The sequence below is a fragment of the Pararge aegeria genome, chromosome 4 (assembly GCF_905163445.1).
Source record: "Pararge aegeria chromosome 4, ilParAegt1.1, whole genome shotgun sequence".
Lineage (NCBI taxonomy): Eukaryota > Metazoa > Arthropoda > Insecta > Lepidoptera > Nymphalidae > Pararge > Pararge aegeria.
Window position 1 is genome coordinate 7,689,315 of NC_053183.1, and position 13,928 is coordinate 7,703,242.

Here is a 13,928-nt window from a genome sequence, read left to right on the forward strand (position 1 = left end):
CACTTCCTAGCCTTTTTATTTTTCTTCGGGAAAACTTTCACCATTTTCTTCCGCTATCCTAATACAAACCGCATCATAAGAAATACAAGACTGGATATGACAATATATAACAATAATAATTTTGCGATGTTATGTTCTCCAAATTCAGATTGAAATTGAACGAAAGAATAAGCGTGTACATATTACGAGTAGAGATCTCGCTATTCTATTTCTATTCTTTAATGGAAAGGATAGTTATGTGTGTCACAATGCTGAAGTACTGAAGTGACAACGATGCTCTGCCAAGAACGAAACGAGATACGAAAGTAAACAAAGTCGACTAGAAACTCTAACTTTAAAAGTAGACACTACTTCGTTCGTGTGTTTACTTGGGTCGCTCTGAAACGAAAAGATAACCTTAATTACGTCAGTATTTAAAATAATCATAATAAAAGTGTAATTTTTCAGCGAAACAGGGAGAGAAATCAATAAATAACAAAGAAAAACATTTTTCTTGAAACAGATTTGATTTTCACCATTTTTGTATGTACGCTGATGCGCTTGAATGTAGCAATAGGAAGATCTTCCACCAAGCTGGTTATAGATGTGCGCTCAAGTGTGAAAACTTCGATAGCGCGACGTAACTTCTTGTGGCGCCATCTAGTTTGATATCGCGGAAATCGCTACAGTGTGAAAACATATCATGTTCCTAAATTCTAGGGGTACTTAACTGCCTCGATTTTTTTTCGAGAATTGTAATATATTGTCCCTCAAATATTAGTATTTTGATATTACTGGAATGACAGTTGTTTCTTTATTTGTTTATTTATAATGGACAACCAGGAGTAGATACATTAAAACTTGCTCTTTTTTTGGAATGAGTCACATAGTAAATGTTTAACTATTTAATCACAGCATGCATTAAAATTTAAAAAGTCATTCCTATAAATTATTTACAATTAATTATAAGTCAGTTAATATAAACCTTTAAAAGTATAAATATTTAAACCTAAGTTACAATGAATAATTTAACTTAATCAATTATTAGGAAACAAAACAAAAATGAATTAAATCGGATTAAAATAATTAATATTGATGTCTTAAAAATAATAAATAAAATTAAACTTAAACTTAACTAAAATGTAAGTCAGGTTAATAAGTAAAACAAATATCTATAACTTTTCGTCTAAATTCAATGTAACTGTCATGAAAAATGTCTAAGTCATTGTTTCTTTCTAGTTAAGTAAAACTATCAAATTTATTTGAATAATCAAATGTTTTATACTTTATTTTTCAGGAATGATGGTGGGGTGGTACTTGTATAAAACCAGATGTCAGATCCGTATCCCTTACTGGGTTGTAGCAATTGGGTGGCCTGCATCACTTGTCATTATTACCAGTCTCATCTTCGGCATGGTAGACGGTTACTTTGAAGTTTGGCCCACAGCCTTTTATGTCAGCATTGGGCATACAGGTAATTTTAGATTTCCCTGCGTAGTAAATAATTGTTTTCCTAGCATAAAACTGGACCTCATGCTTTTAATATCTTCCTTCCTTCACTTATTATATGCATCTTCAATATCATCGACTATTGCTACTCGTACTCACTCATCATTTGTCTGTTAAAATAGCCTGTTGCTATAAGATTTGCCAATTTTTCTGAAAAGGGTATTGAAAGAGGGTTTACTGTTAATTTATGTCCTTCAACAGATGGCCTACGGTGTATTATTATGGTAATATATTCATACACATTAGCATAAGTGCGCCTTTAGAGTTCCTGAACGGAGGCAGTACTCCTCCTGTATATCAAAAGCAGCAGTGATTATGTCGGACTTCTACCAACTAAAACCCCACGGTTTTCCACTCACCAAATCGCGGGAACGCTTTCGGACTGTGCTTTAGCCTTGATTAGTTTGAATTCACTATACATATTTTAAGCTTTTGTTTCGTATTCTAGCATGGGCCGTAGCGTTGGCGTGGATAGCAATAGCGTGTTGCTGCGGCTACGGAGGCCTCATAAATTCGGCCCTCTCGTACCGCGGCCTGCTGCCTCTCAGTCGGCTCACCTATTGCGCGTACCTCGTGCACCCGACCATTATGATGTACACGTCGTTCCTTCTTGATGGACCTCTGCACCTGCAAAACTCTATGGTTGTAAGTAAATTGATTTTCTAAAACTGACTTTATGTATTGTTATACACTCATGAACGTTTGCGCGCCCCACCTACGCCCCTCCACAAATTGGGAGATCGAACAAGAGCGGTCAATCAACCCAGTCAACGCTCATACAAAGTAACTGCTTAGTGGATTTTGTCCAAAAGGTTCTGAAATAATAACTTGTTAATGCGAAAGCTGTACGAACGCAACCGTTAAAATAAGTTTTCTCTAAATTCTGAGATAAGTTCATTTTTCTAGGTCTGGTCGAAATACAATATCTCGTAGTTTATAAGTAGGTGCAATAACGCTCATGTTTTATTCAATATCTATGTAATTTTGATGTCAAACATCTGATATGAACTGGCTTGTAGCGTCGTGACGCATAGTTGGCTTGAAGCCGAACTTACATTTTATACGATACTTACGAAAATTAGGTTTTCGATAGCTAAATATCTTGTTTTTGATTAATCCGTAACTTTGGATTAAAAGTTTCGTGGTTTAACATCTGTCTGGCAAGGCTAATTGGTCAATTGGTTTCAAATGCTAACATCTTTTTTAAATATGCAAGTAAATGCTCGATAAAACTGTTTAAAACATAAAATTAATTGGACCTAAACTTTTAATTCTCAGTCTCGTAAAGGCTCTCGATTGCCAGTTATAAAACCCTTCGAGCTCGGAAAAAACCATTTTCAGGCGCTAAACGCGAGGATCGAAAATACAAAGTGCTACTTTCATAAAAGAATTTTCATTTCTTAGCTCGAAGTTATTTAAATTCAAACACGTATCTTTTTTAGAAAATATTTAGGTAGAGAGATAATTAATTCTATTCAGGATTGTTATTTAGGAATAGTTATTTGACTGAGAAAAGTTCTTTTTATTATTCTTTCACTACGTAGGTACTATACAACGTTTAAATGAAAACCGAAATAATTATTCAGAGGTATTAGAGGTTTTTCATTATTTTCAACTTATTTGTGAAAGCGGAACGCTAATAGTTTTTGAGTAAAACATTGATTGCCACAGTTTTTACTTGTCACATGCAGAAGTGAAATTTCTATTACTTTATTTGGCGCGCGTCGCGTAGCGTAAGTACTATGCGTGTATCGGTCTTTTATATTTAATAGGGTTGTCATAAGTTAACACTTAGAATGATTTTAATTAGTTTGTATGGAAAATAAATATGGTTGAATCTAATATTTTAACCGGGAGATTCCTTATGAAATATAGTTATGCACCCTTCAAAAGTACTTCGTAATTCCATTACACGTTGTATATACCAATTCCGATGCTATGCTACGTTATTTAATAAGACTCTATATATGTAAAAGTACTCTGGTATATTTACTATTATTGTAGATGAAATACATATGAATGCAACCGCACGTTTAGCACGATATCAGGTTATGCGATTCATCTAAACTCACCAGCGACGCTCTCAACCGGAATCCGAAACAGTATCTGTGGCCGAATACGGTCAGGATTGATTGATTGAAAATATATCTGTAAATTTTTAGACCATCCGTTTTCGTGAGATATTTTTTGACCGCAGATTGGCGTAGTGTGCACTGTGCAGTGACCCTGCTTTCTGAGTTCAAGGCTGTGGGTTCGATTCCCACGATAGTAAAATGCTTGTGCGATGAACATGATTATTTTTTAGTGTCTGGGTGTTTATCCATATATTTATGTATATTGTATATTATTCATAAATATTCATCAGTTATCTAAGTACCCTTATAAGCATTGTTGTAATATATTATCTATTTATTTATATTTAAACATAAGTTTATAATGACGATTTTGATACGTAGTGTAAGAGGAGGCCCCAGGTTTCATCCCAAGCGGGCGGAATTTGGGACTTAATAATTTCCGGAAGGTTCTTAGACAGTGGCTAGTTACCACCCTACAACCGTTTAAAACGATTAGGGGTATTGGCTTATAACGGCCACTAGTTCGCCATCTGAGAATGCATCACCACTGAATTTTTTTTCAATTTTAGAATTTTGAATTAAAAAATGTTGTGGCTTTTTGAAATCGGTATTTAGATATATTGTTATGAATACGGTATTGTCGTAGTATATTTATTTACTTATTATTTATATTAAATGTGTGTACTTGCTAAATTTTGTTATCGTATGATTTCAGCTCGTGATATACGCGGGGTATGCAGTGATGGCATTCCTGGCATCGTTCGCTATCTCGCTGGCATTTGAGGCGCCGGCTGTGAGGCTCATCAAGATCTTCAGCGGGGGCAATAAGGGTCAAAAATCTACTAAGTAGAGCCGTTGCGGGATAAATATATCCCGCAACGTAATGTTATCTAGTAAAAGAACACCACTATCGAAAATCTGAAAACCTCAAAACAAAATAGGCCCAATAACACTTTTGTGAGAGTCACATTTTCCCTAGTAGGTCTGATTGTCATGTAACAGCCTATGGAGACCTTTGTTAGAAGAAGTGAATCTAAGCTTTAAAATAAGGCCGGTAATGTTACTTACATTTTACTATATCGTAACAGTGATCGGTATATCGGTACTTGAAAATGACTTTCCGACTTGGGGCTTACAAATTTTATTATGGGTACATTACGATACTACTCGTGTAAAACACGAGAAATCGTGGTGTGGATTTTTGTGCTTGTAGTAGTCGCCTAAGAGTTTCAAAGATGACTGCATGTGACTTAATTTCTATTTATAAATATACGTAGGTACAATCCAGTATTTTTTATTTGTCTTCTGATGTAAAAAATCTTTTCAAGTATTTTTTGTAAATGTAAAAAAGCATGATAAAAGAAATAAAAAGAAACAAAATATAAATAGATTATCTTTATGTACGTGTATTCTATTATTGTCCTAACAATTTAAACCTAAAAGTAACGAAAAGATTGTTTACATTATTAAACACTTAAGAAAATATAGTAATAATATTTTATTAGTATTCTAGTTACTGATTATCACCAGGTAAAATTAAAACCAGGGACTAATATTGTCTATGACATTAAAATCTACTATTTATGTACGACGTGGTAACTACCATAAACTTTACAAAGATTCGAACTGTCTGTAAAAAGGTGACTTATGTGTTTTTTGTTCTAACCTAATCATTGTTTCGTCTTAACATTACTACTCAGACTATTATATGCGTCGTTTCATTTTTATCATATTATGAAGATATGTCAAAACTTTATTACATTTAAGTTTATTTGCAACTCTAGTGTCATCCACATTCAGGGCCCTGGTTTACACGCCATCTATTATTTCTTAAGATTTCTTATTAAGGCGAATACCCTTCTAAAAATCTCTAAGTTTATAATATTAAAAGTGAGTCAGTTAACATGATCATTGGCGCTAACCCAATTAACCTAAATTTAAACTAAATCTCTTCAAACGAAAAAAAATGTAGGTGATATCTGACAATTTATTTTAGTTTAGAGGTCTGTACAAACAAACTGTACATCTCTGAATCTGTCCGAATGTATATTTTTGATGTGAAAAATTTAAATGAGTTACATAGTTAAATAAAGTCTTTATTGCAAAAATCAAATAGAAAACAAACGGTTTAATATATAATGTAGCATGAAAAAAAAAGATCATTACTTAACGAAAAAAATATTGATCGGTGCATATAAAATACCTTAAAACGAGTGTGATCCACACGGCACGTCAGCGGTATACAGCATTGTTGTTTCCGTCGTTCACATATGCAAATTTGAGATATTTTATTCAACTAGTTGTTTTAAAACTGCATACCATTTTTTCTCATTATTGTTGACACAGATTTAGAATATTATCTAGATAAACTTAAGATCCATAAAAAGTCACTGTATATACTCTTTATTTAGCGATAGCTAAATGTGGTATGTTTAGGGGAAGAATGCGGGAAGCATTTCCTTTATACAATGTTGCCTCTTCAAAAGAGCTTTATTTAGTTTTAGTAATAATTTAAATACAGCGGGTAAGGCGAGCTCCTGTTTTAGATACATTTTAGTTGTTAAACTGTTATCATATGTAGTTATAAGTGAAATACATATAAATATTTACATGTAAATATATAATAACATTAGTACGTTATGTAAGAAGTTACCAAAACTGGCTTTATGACAAAGTAAAGAAGATGCAGAGTAAAAAAAGTTTATTTTTAATTCTTATAACTATTAAAATTATTATGCATATAAGTATCTATAAAGGTAAAAACGAAGTATTCAGCAAATCACTAGGGGTCTGGTCAATTCGAATATCTGTAAAAAGTCCTACTTTGCCTGTTATGTCACAGTAATATGACATATTGTTGGCAATTTGATTAGGACCTTTGATCTCTATGCCATTTAAATCGTAACGCCCTATCAATATGAAGATGTGTCAAAAATTTACGTCACAAACTGTTTTTCGGTGTCATAAATTTTTTTATTGAAAATGATTATTAAAAATACCAGTAATTGTATTTTAAACAAAGAGATAAGGTAAAACTAAAACAATAAATTTTCAATAATGGCCATTCATGTCAAACGAAGCAGTAATTTAATAGGTATTTACTTTAAGGCCCCTTCTTCTACAAACAATAACTAAAATATTTGCTTTACGATGCTTTAGCTACCAATATCGTTATCGAGAGAACCACAGCGTAGGTATACATTGCGGTATAACTATAACAAAAGGGCTCATCGAGGCAAGCTAAAAAAGTACCCACATATTGTAAAGTTCTGAAATGAAAGCTTCAATTTTACTTTTTCCCATACAATGTAACTACACTGTAACTGTCAATGTAGATACACAATATGGAAAAACCTGTGTTTGACCTATTGGGTTCAATTTTGATAACGTTTTTGCTTAATACAAAAACTTACTTAAACGGTAATAGCTTTTGTACATTAGAATCCAATTATATAAATAAATTGCTTATTATTTATTCATTAATATATGTGACTGTATAAACTGTGTTTATTTGTATGGAATATATACGCAATAAGCGTAAAGTTTGTAAGTTCACTAAAGACAATAATAACAAAAATTACAGTTTTAGTAATAAATAAATCTTCCTAAAATGCACCAATATTAACTGTTTTGTAAACTACAAGACTAGATTATCACCATTCATAAAGAATACCAAATAACAAAAGTTACCCATCAGTGATAAGATTGCAAATCTTTTGAATCTGTAGCATGATTGTAGCATTATTTAGTTTGAATGTTATACAATTAAGCAAACTTGGTTTTTTACTGTATGTAAATATTCTGTGAATTTTAAATTAATAGAACATAAGTACTATCAAATATTATGTGTTACGAACGCTTTGAACAGCTCAGGCGAGCGGCCATCGACTCCATTTTGATATTTTATATTACTCATATTACTATTGTAATAGTAAATGTAATCTAAATTAAATAAAGTACTTTAACTATCTCATGAAAATGGCTATTATTGTTTTAAACTACATTGGCAATACCTATTAATAGTAGTGCAAACCTGTTAATAAATTTCCTTGCAGTAATGGAAGGTTACTTTTTTATAATCGAAAAAAACCTAACCTAAACAAAGCGGACAAGGTGGCCGAAATTTCATTAATTTGTAAACTTATAATATATTTTTTACGGACAAAGTGATTAGTTTAAATTGCAAATTTGTACTTAATCACATTTCTTCAAAACATTTAATTAAATATTGTTTTTGCTCATTTGTTCAATATAAAACAAGGTGATTCTGTGTGGTATACATAATACTCAAACAACCACGTAGTTTAATAAATTGGACTAAAAGGTTAAGAGCGTTACAAAAAAAATGTTATTAAGGACATCGTGAATCACTTAGTCCGTAACACATCCATGACTAATGTTTAACTCTTAATTTTTTTTTAAATAAGTAAGCATACTATTCGAATGTACATACCTCACTAGGTAACTGTACCTACATTGTAAATATTATACTTGAAAATAAATTCATTTGAATTTCTAGTCGTTAATTATTTTTCTTTTTATTGTCTACCTATAAAAGCTTTAGCAGTTAATTCGCCTCAAAAAATATTTTAGCGTAATTCTGTGAGAATAAAAAAACTTTATGAAATATTGAAAAGATAAGAATAATTTAATTTCAATATTTGTATGCCGCTTTATGAGAAAAGTTTTCAACTTTTAGAAGTCCGTCTAACATGATAATGACGCGGTGTGATTCAAGATTCAAGAAAAATCCATTTTCGCGTCACCAAAATTACGTTTTCTTTTGTATAATAAAGCGCTCGCAGAGGCGGTAATAAATTGGAACTGCTGATTTCATGAAACTTCACGGCACTTATAAAATTTCTATAAAAATTTATAAGCATCTGCCCGCCGGAGTTCGTGAGATAAAAAAGTAAAGGCAATATATCTATAATAATCTTGATTTGGCAGTACCTCAAGAAGGACTTACAAGAACCAAAGAATACAATAATATTATTATGTATTGCTAATTAAAAAAAACTGCTAGTTAGTTATACGAATAAAATTTTCCCGTAAAATATAACCAAACCATGTCTTTAGTTCTTCCATTTCGGCCTCTTCGAAATAACTTTACTAGTTATAGAAATGACCATATTTTAGCGGTTATATAAACACTAACACCCAGTGGCCCACCCAGTTTTAAAAATACTGTATACGCTGCCCGCTACATTTCTATAATATTTTCGCATGTGAAAAAATATCACCTTTAAGTTAATTTGACATCCAATTGGCGCAGTGGGCAGCGACCCTGCTTTCTGAGTCCAAGGCCGTGGGTTCGATTCCCACAACTGGAAAAATGCTTGTGTGATGAAAATGAATGTTTTTCAGTGTCCGGGTGTTTATCTTTATATTATAAGTATTTATGTGTATTATATTCATAAAAATATTCATCAGCTATCTTAGTACCCATAACACAAGCTACGCTTACTTTGGGGCTAGATGGCGATGTGTGTATTGTCCTAGTATATTTATTTATTTATCTATTTATAACTTTAAAAAAATCATAAACAATTTGATTAATTTACTTTTATTTCATTTAGAATTTATTAATATTTACAACTTGAATAATGTAACTCTCTTTGATCATTAATTCAGGGAGCTTTAAATCAACAAAATGAAACATGCATAAACCTCTATCAGATGGGAACTATTTACAAAACATGGCGACGCTCATTATGCAAATTCATGTATCTCGTTAGGAATGCATTATGCAAACCCATGCCCACAAAGATAAAGTAGGCTTTCGGGTCCTTTGTGAGGAGTACCTTCTCAACGTGGTTTCATACTGCGTTAATAATGTGTTTTCTGAATTTCAGATATTTTTTACGCGATAGCAGATTTATATTCGTGTTTGCCTCATCACGTACTACCTATCTACTAAAATAATGTTGCTGTATTTTGGAAGGGAGGTAAAAAGTAACTTTGCAAAAGCAATCAGAAAAATAGTGTTAAGGTGCTTATAGTTTCATTATTTTCAAAGATTTTACCTCGATTATTACCACTATTTCAAATTCTATTGAAAATGATAGCTTCTAAAACATGTTTTATTTAATTATTTGACTTCCAGTGGACGGGAATAAATAAACCTGTGCAAAATTCATCAAGATCGGTGCAGTTTTTGAGCCGAACCTAGGTAATAAACAAACAAAATGACACACTTTCGCATTTATACACACTTTTTACTCTTTTTACCGTTTACAGCTCCTACCTCCTGAGTTCAGTCACGGCAACGGCGAATAATACGATCGTCTTGAAACTGTATGTATGGCCGTTTATTATTTGCGTTCGTTCTGCGCGATCTTTTTGGCAATAGAATATTAGTAAGAATATTTTACATGTGAACTGCTACATTGATCTTGATGTTTGGTACAGATATAACAATGAAATACTTTTTATTGCGGAGAAGAAGCCAGGAGTCGTTCCCGCGAGCTTAAAAACTAACCTTTGTTAGTAATGCATGGCTAAGCCGCTCTACCTACCGCTCTCAAGTTTTGTCACCAAACTCTATGTCAGTATTTTAAGCAAATTTAAATTTTTTTAAACTACTTGTCTATGGTAGGTATTATATATTATTTCATATTATTTTTCCGAGGGCACTTAAGGATATATATTTCTCTAGATAAGTACCCACATACTGTGCTGTGTCCAGAATACAAGCTATATCTGTGTACCTGTACTGGACAGTGTGTCTACGACTCCGATATCATAGTGAATCTGGACCCTTTATGTGAATTAATAAATAATTTCTTCCTCTCTTGTCCCCCGGAAATGAAAGTTTATTTTAGACAGCTGAAAATACAGCGTCGATACTCTGCACAAGCGACACAATCCCAAGTTATATGGGAATCTCTACAAATTGCCTACACGTCCAATGGTGGAAGGACGTCCGTTTGCTGACAGTATGGCCAATATACAACTTTTTAAGCTTCAGTTGCCCTGCACGGGAAGGGTTAAGTTACTTAAATAGGGTTTCAAAATAATTTCTCTTATAATATTTATTAGTAAGTATTTTGAATTCCGAGAAAATGAGTTTTTCATAAATCATATTCAATTCAATTATTCCAGTTAACAGCGGGCGGTAATAAATCTGCCTAATTAATGATAAAACTGGGGTAGACAGTTAATGGACCTAAGCTGTGCACGAGCTTTGGTCCAATTTAAATATAATTATGCCGTAAATATAATCATTTATTTAGTTTACCTTTCTACTCGATCATATATATAATAAGTTATTGATACCTACATATTACACAAGTATTATTTTACTAAGATAATAAATAATCTAGACAAAAAGTTCATATCATTGTACATACTTCGTAAGCTGTACAGTAAAAAAGGGTGAAATGAAATTTTAACAATGTTATTATTGACTGTATACGGCGTTGTATCTACCTGACTGGCAACTTTCATTAAAGCCCGTGATTGAATAGGTAACTTTACACAAACATCTAGGATTACGAAGAGGAGCCAAACCCCAACCCGGAATCGAAATCAGGATCTCGCAAATCTTAGTCGAAGCTACTAACCACTAGACAAATTTGTATTATTTTAAACAAAAACAATGATAACTGTTTTAGAGATTTATATCCGTATGAAACCGGATAGGTACTTAAGTAATTTCAGATTTGCTAGTTTGGAATGAACACTAAAATAAACTCTCATTATAATATTCTATTAGATTTCTCAGTTTATTTGATCACTACCCCATTTAGGAGCTGTTACGAGGCGTTAACTTTAACAAGGTGATTCGTATTCGAGCGACCTTAGCGAATTTAAAGCAGCATTGCTGAAACTAAAATTAAATTTTGAGAATCGTCGTAAAAGAAAACTGCTTTCCAGTACCATACTTCTTCGTTATGTTCTATTTGACTCATTTAGTGGAGTCAAATTGTTCCCGTGGAACAAATGTGTGGAATGCCCTCGAGGAAAGAAGCTATTTTGTGATATTAAACGTTATATTTGAAGTAACATCGCCAAGGGTCTATAACACTCTTAGATGATTTCACATCTACAATAATTTATATCATCTTTAATTCAACCGATTGACGTCCACTGCTGGTCATAAGGGTGGGATCAGGCGGGCTTCCAGCAACCCGCCTGATGTCGTCGTCCACCTCGTTGGGGGCCGACCTATGATACTTTTACCGGTGCGGGATAGCCATTTAAGCACCATAAGACCTTAAAGTCCATCCGTTCTACAACCATCGCCCATTGCTACTTCAAATTCGCGATGTTAACTTTAGTTTTTCTACGGATCTCCTTATTTATGATTTGTTCACGTAGAGACACTAGCATATCTCTCTCCATCGCGCGCTGAGTGATTCTGAGCCTTCTTATGAGGCCCATAGAACTTTCTGTGATGGAGAAAAAAAAGCCAAAATTAATATAGCGCGGTAGTATTTTACAGCTACGGTTAGGTATGATTACATTTTTTATGCATTGGGATGCTATTAATAATAGGGCACACGAGTTATTTGATAGAAGGCGTTACAAAGCTGAATTTCATAATATACAATCAACATTAAGCTTAATTTGCTATAATCCGTGAAAACCAAAATGATGCATGACTTTATAATTACTATACAAAATTCCCTTCAACATGCTCATCCTCGGGAGATGTTAACCATACAATCAGCTGTGTGATGTTGATTTGCCAATTGTTCATTCTGATTATTCTGTCGGTCGATTGATCTTTTTTGTGTGGAAAATAACGATTGTTACCTGCAGATTTTGCAGATTTTCATTGTATGAACGACCTTTCTAATACTATGAATACTGCTGCAGCAGTCTCGAGTACGACGGTCTTAAAGCTAGATCGAACCGACGTTTAACCGAACAGCAAACAAGAAATCACAAGAAGCGCGTTTACAAGCAAGAGTGTCGTAAATTGTGATTGGTCGAACTCAGAGCGAGCGATCGTAGAGCTTCAACGCCACTAAGCTCGTTGGTGGGGCGCGGCGTCGGTGTGGCCGTTGCTTTAAGATTACTCCCTTTGACTTCTTCGGTTGGGAGAGTGATCATTCGTGCAAGTACAAAGAACGGCTCGATTATCCAATTTCAGGTAAAAATTTTCAGGTACACTAATTTAGAAAACTTAAGTAACTTTTAATAATTTTCTTTTAAAATACCTAATAGTTGACGGACCATTCAGATGGGCTGATGTTAAGTGGAAAGCCATGTGCTTATCAACCTGAGGTGCTGGTGTTAAAGCTCATATGTTTGTAATTACATCGGCAACGCCCTCCAGACCGAAACACAACAGAAATAAGCATAGCAGTAGTAGAAACTTTGCCTCTGCTCCGTTTCAATAAGCTCTACCACTAAGTACTAACTTTACTCTATACTTTGTATTGTATTGTTACCTCGACTGAGAGTCACAAGAAACAGAAAAACAAGCCTAACACAGCGTAAACAATCTGGCGGTCTTATTGCTACGTAGCAATCATGTATCCGTCCCGAATCTATTCTATTTGGTAATATCAGACGCTCGTTCCCTCTTACCTCAGGTACACGTTCGAGTAGATTTCGACACAATATCCAGTCTATTTTTAGCTTCACTCGACGCGAGTACAGCCTATCGCAGGCAGGCTCGTATTTTACGTGCTAAATATACAGCGAATAATATATTTTTACACGCCACAATTTTGCTGGTAAAGTAGAAGAAGTTTGTGATCCGTTATGCTCATGAAATTAAGCACGTTGGTAGTAGTAGCAAAACATAATTCGTACATTCTTATATTTGCTGTAGTGAGCACCACTACTAAAACGATCTTAACGAAATTTAAAACACACATACTTTGCATCCTGTAAATGGGTCTAGGCTACTTTGCAACATTATTTAATCTCACAACAACGAGTAACAGAACGCAATAAGTCGAAGTTACACAGGATGACAGGAAAAACATTTTGTTCTTCAATTGCTAATGTTTCTAGAGGTAACAATTCAGGCGTAACACTCTGATAAAGTCAAAAGTCAAAGTCAAAGTCAAAAATATCTTTATTCAAGTAGGCCCATAGGTGGCACGGTGGCGATAACCACATTCGTAAACTTAAAACTAAAGCTACGAGGGATCCATCGCGTCCTGGTCTAAGAAGAAGCCCGCAATAAACTTAGCCGGGTTTTTTTTTTGTTATCACCATCTCACAATCTCATTTAAAATTATTAGAAGAGCATCCTGGTTAGAGCTATAATTCACACCCAAGCTTTTTTATCTATTACGTAGCCCTTTAGACTATAATAGGACTTTTCTATAAGCTTACGTTTAATACAAACTGAACTTTTTAAGAGACATCTCTAAAGGATTACGGGTTCGTTTGAGTCTTCCC

General features: G+C 33.6%; 1 protein-coding gene across 1 annotated transcript in view; it reads left to right on the forward strand.

Annotated features, from left to right (window-relative positions):
- LOC120637847 (nose resistant to fluoxetine protein 6-like) overlaps positions 1-4,865 on the forward strand; it is a 97,256-nt gene extending 92,391 nt beyond the window's left edge. The window contains exons 11-13 of the mRNA XM_039909882.1: positions 1,277-1,453; positions 1,937-2,133; positions 4,279-4,865. Of these exons, the coding sequence (XP_039765816.1) occupies positions 1,277-1,453; positions 1,937-2,133; positions 4,279-4,413 (509 nt within the window). The 3' untranslated portion in view covers positions 4,414-4,865. The remainder of the gene's footprint in view (positions 1-1,276; positions 1,454-1,936; positions 2,134-4,278) is intronic.
- The last annotated feature ends 9,063 nt before the right edge of the window (positions 4,866-13,928 follow it).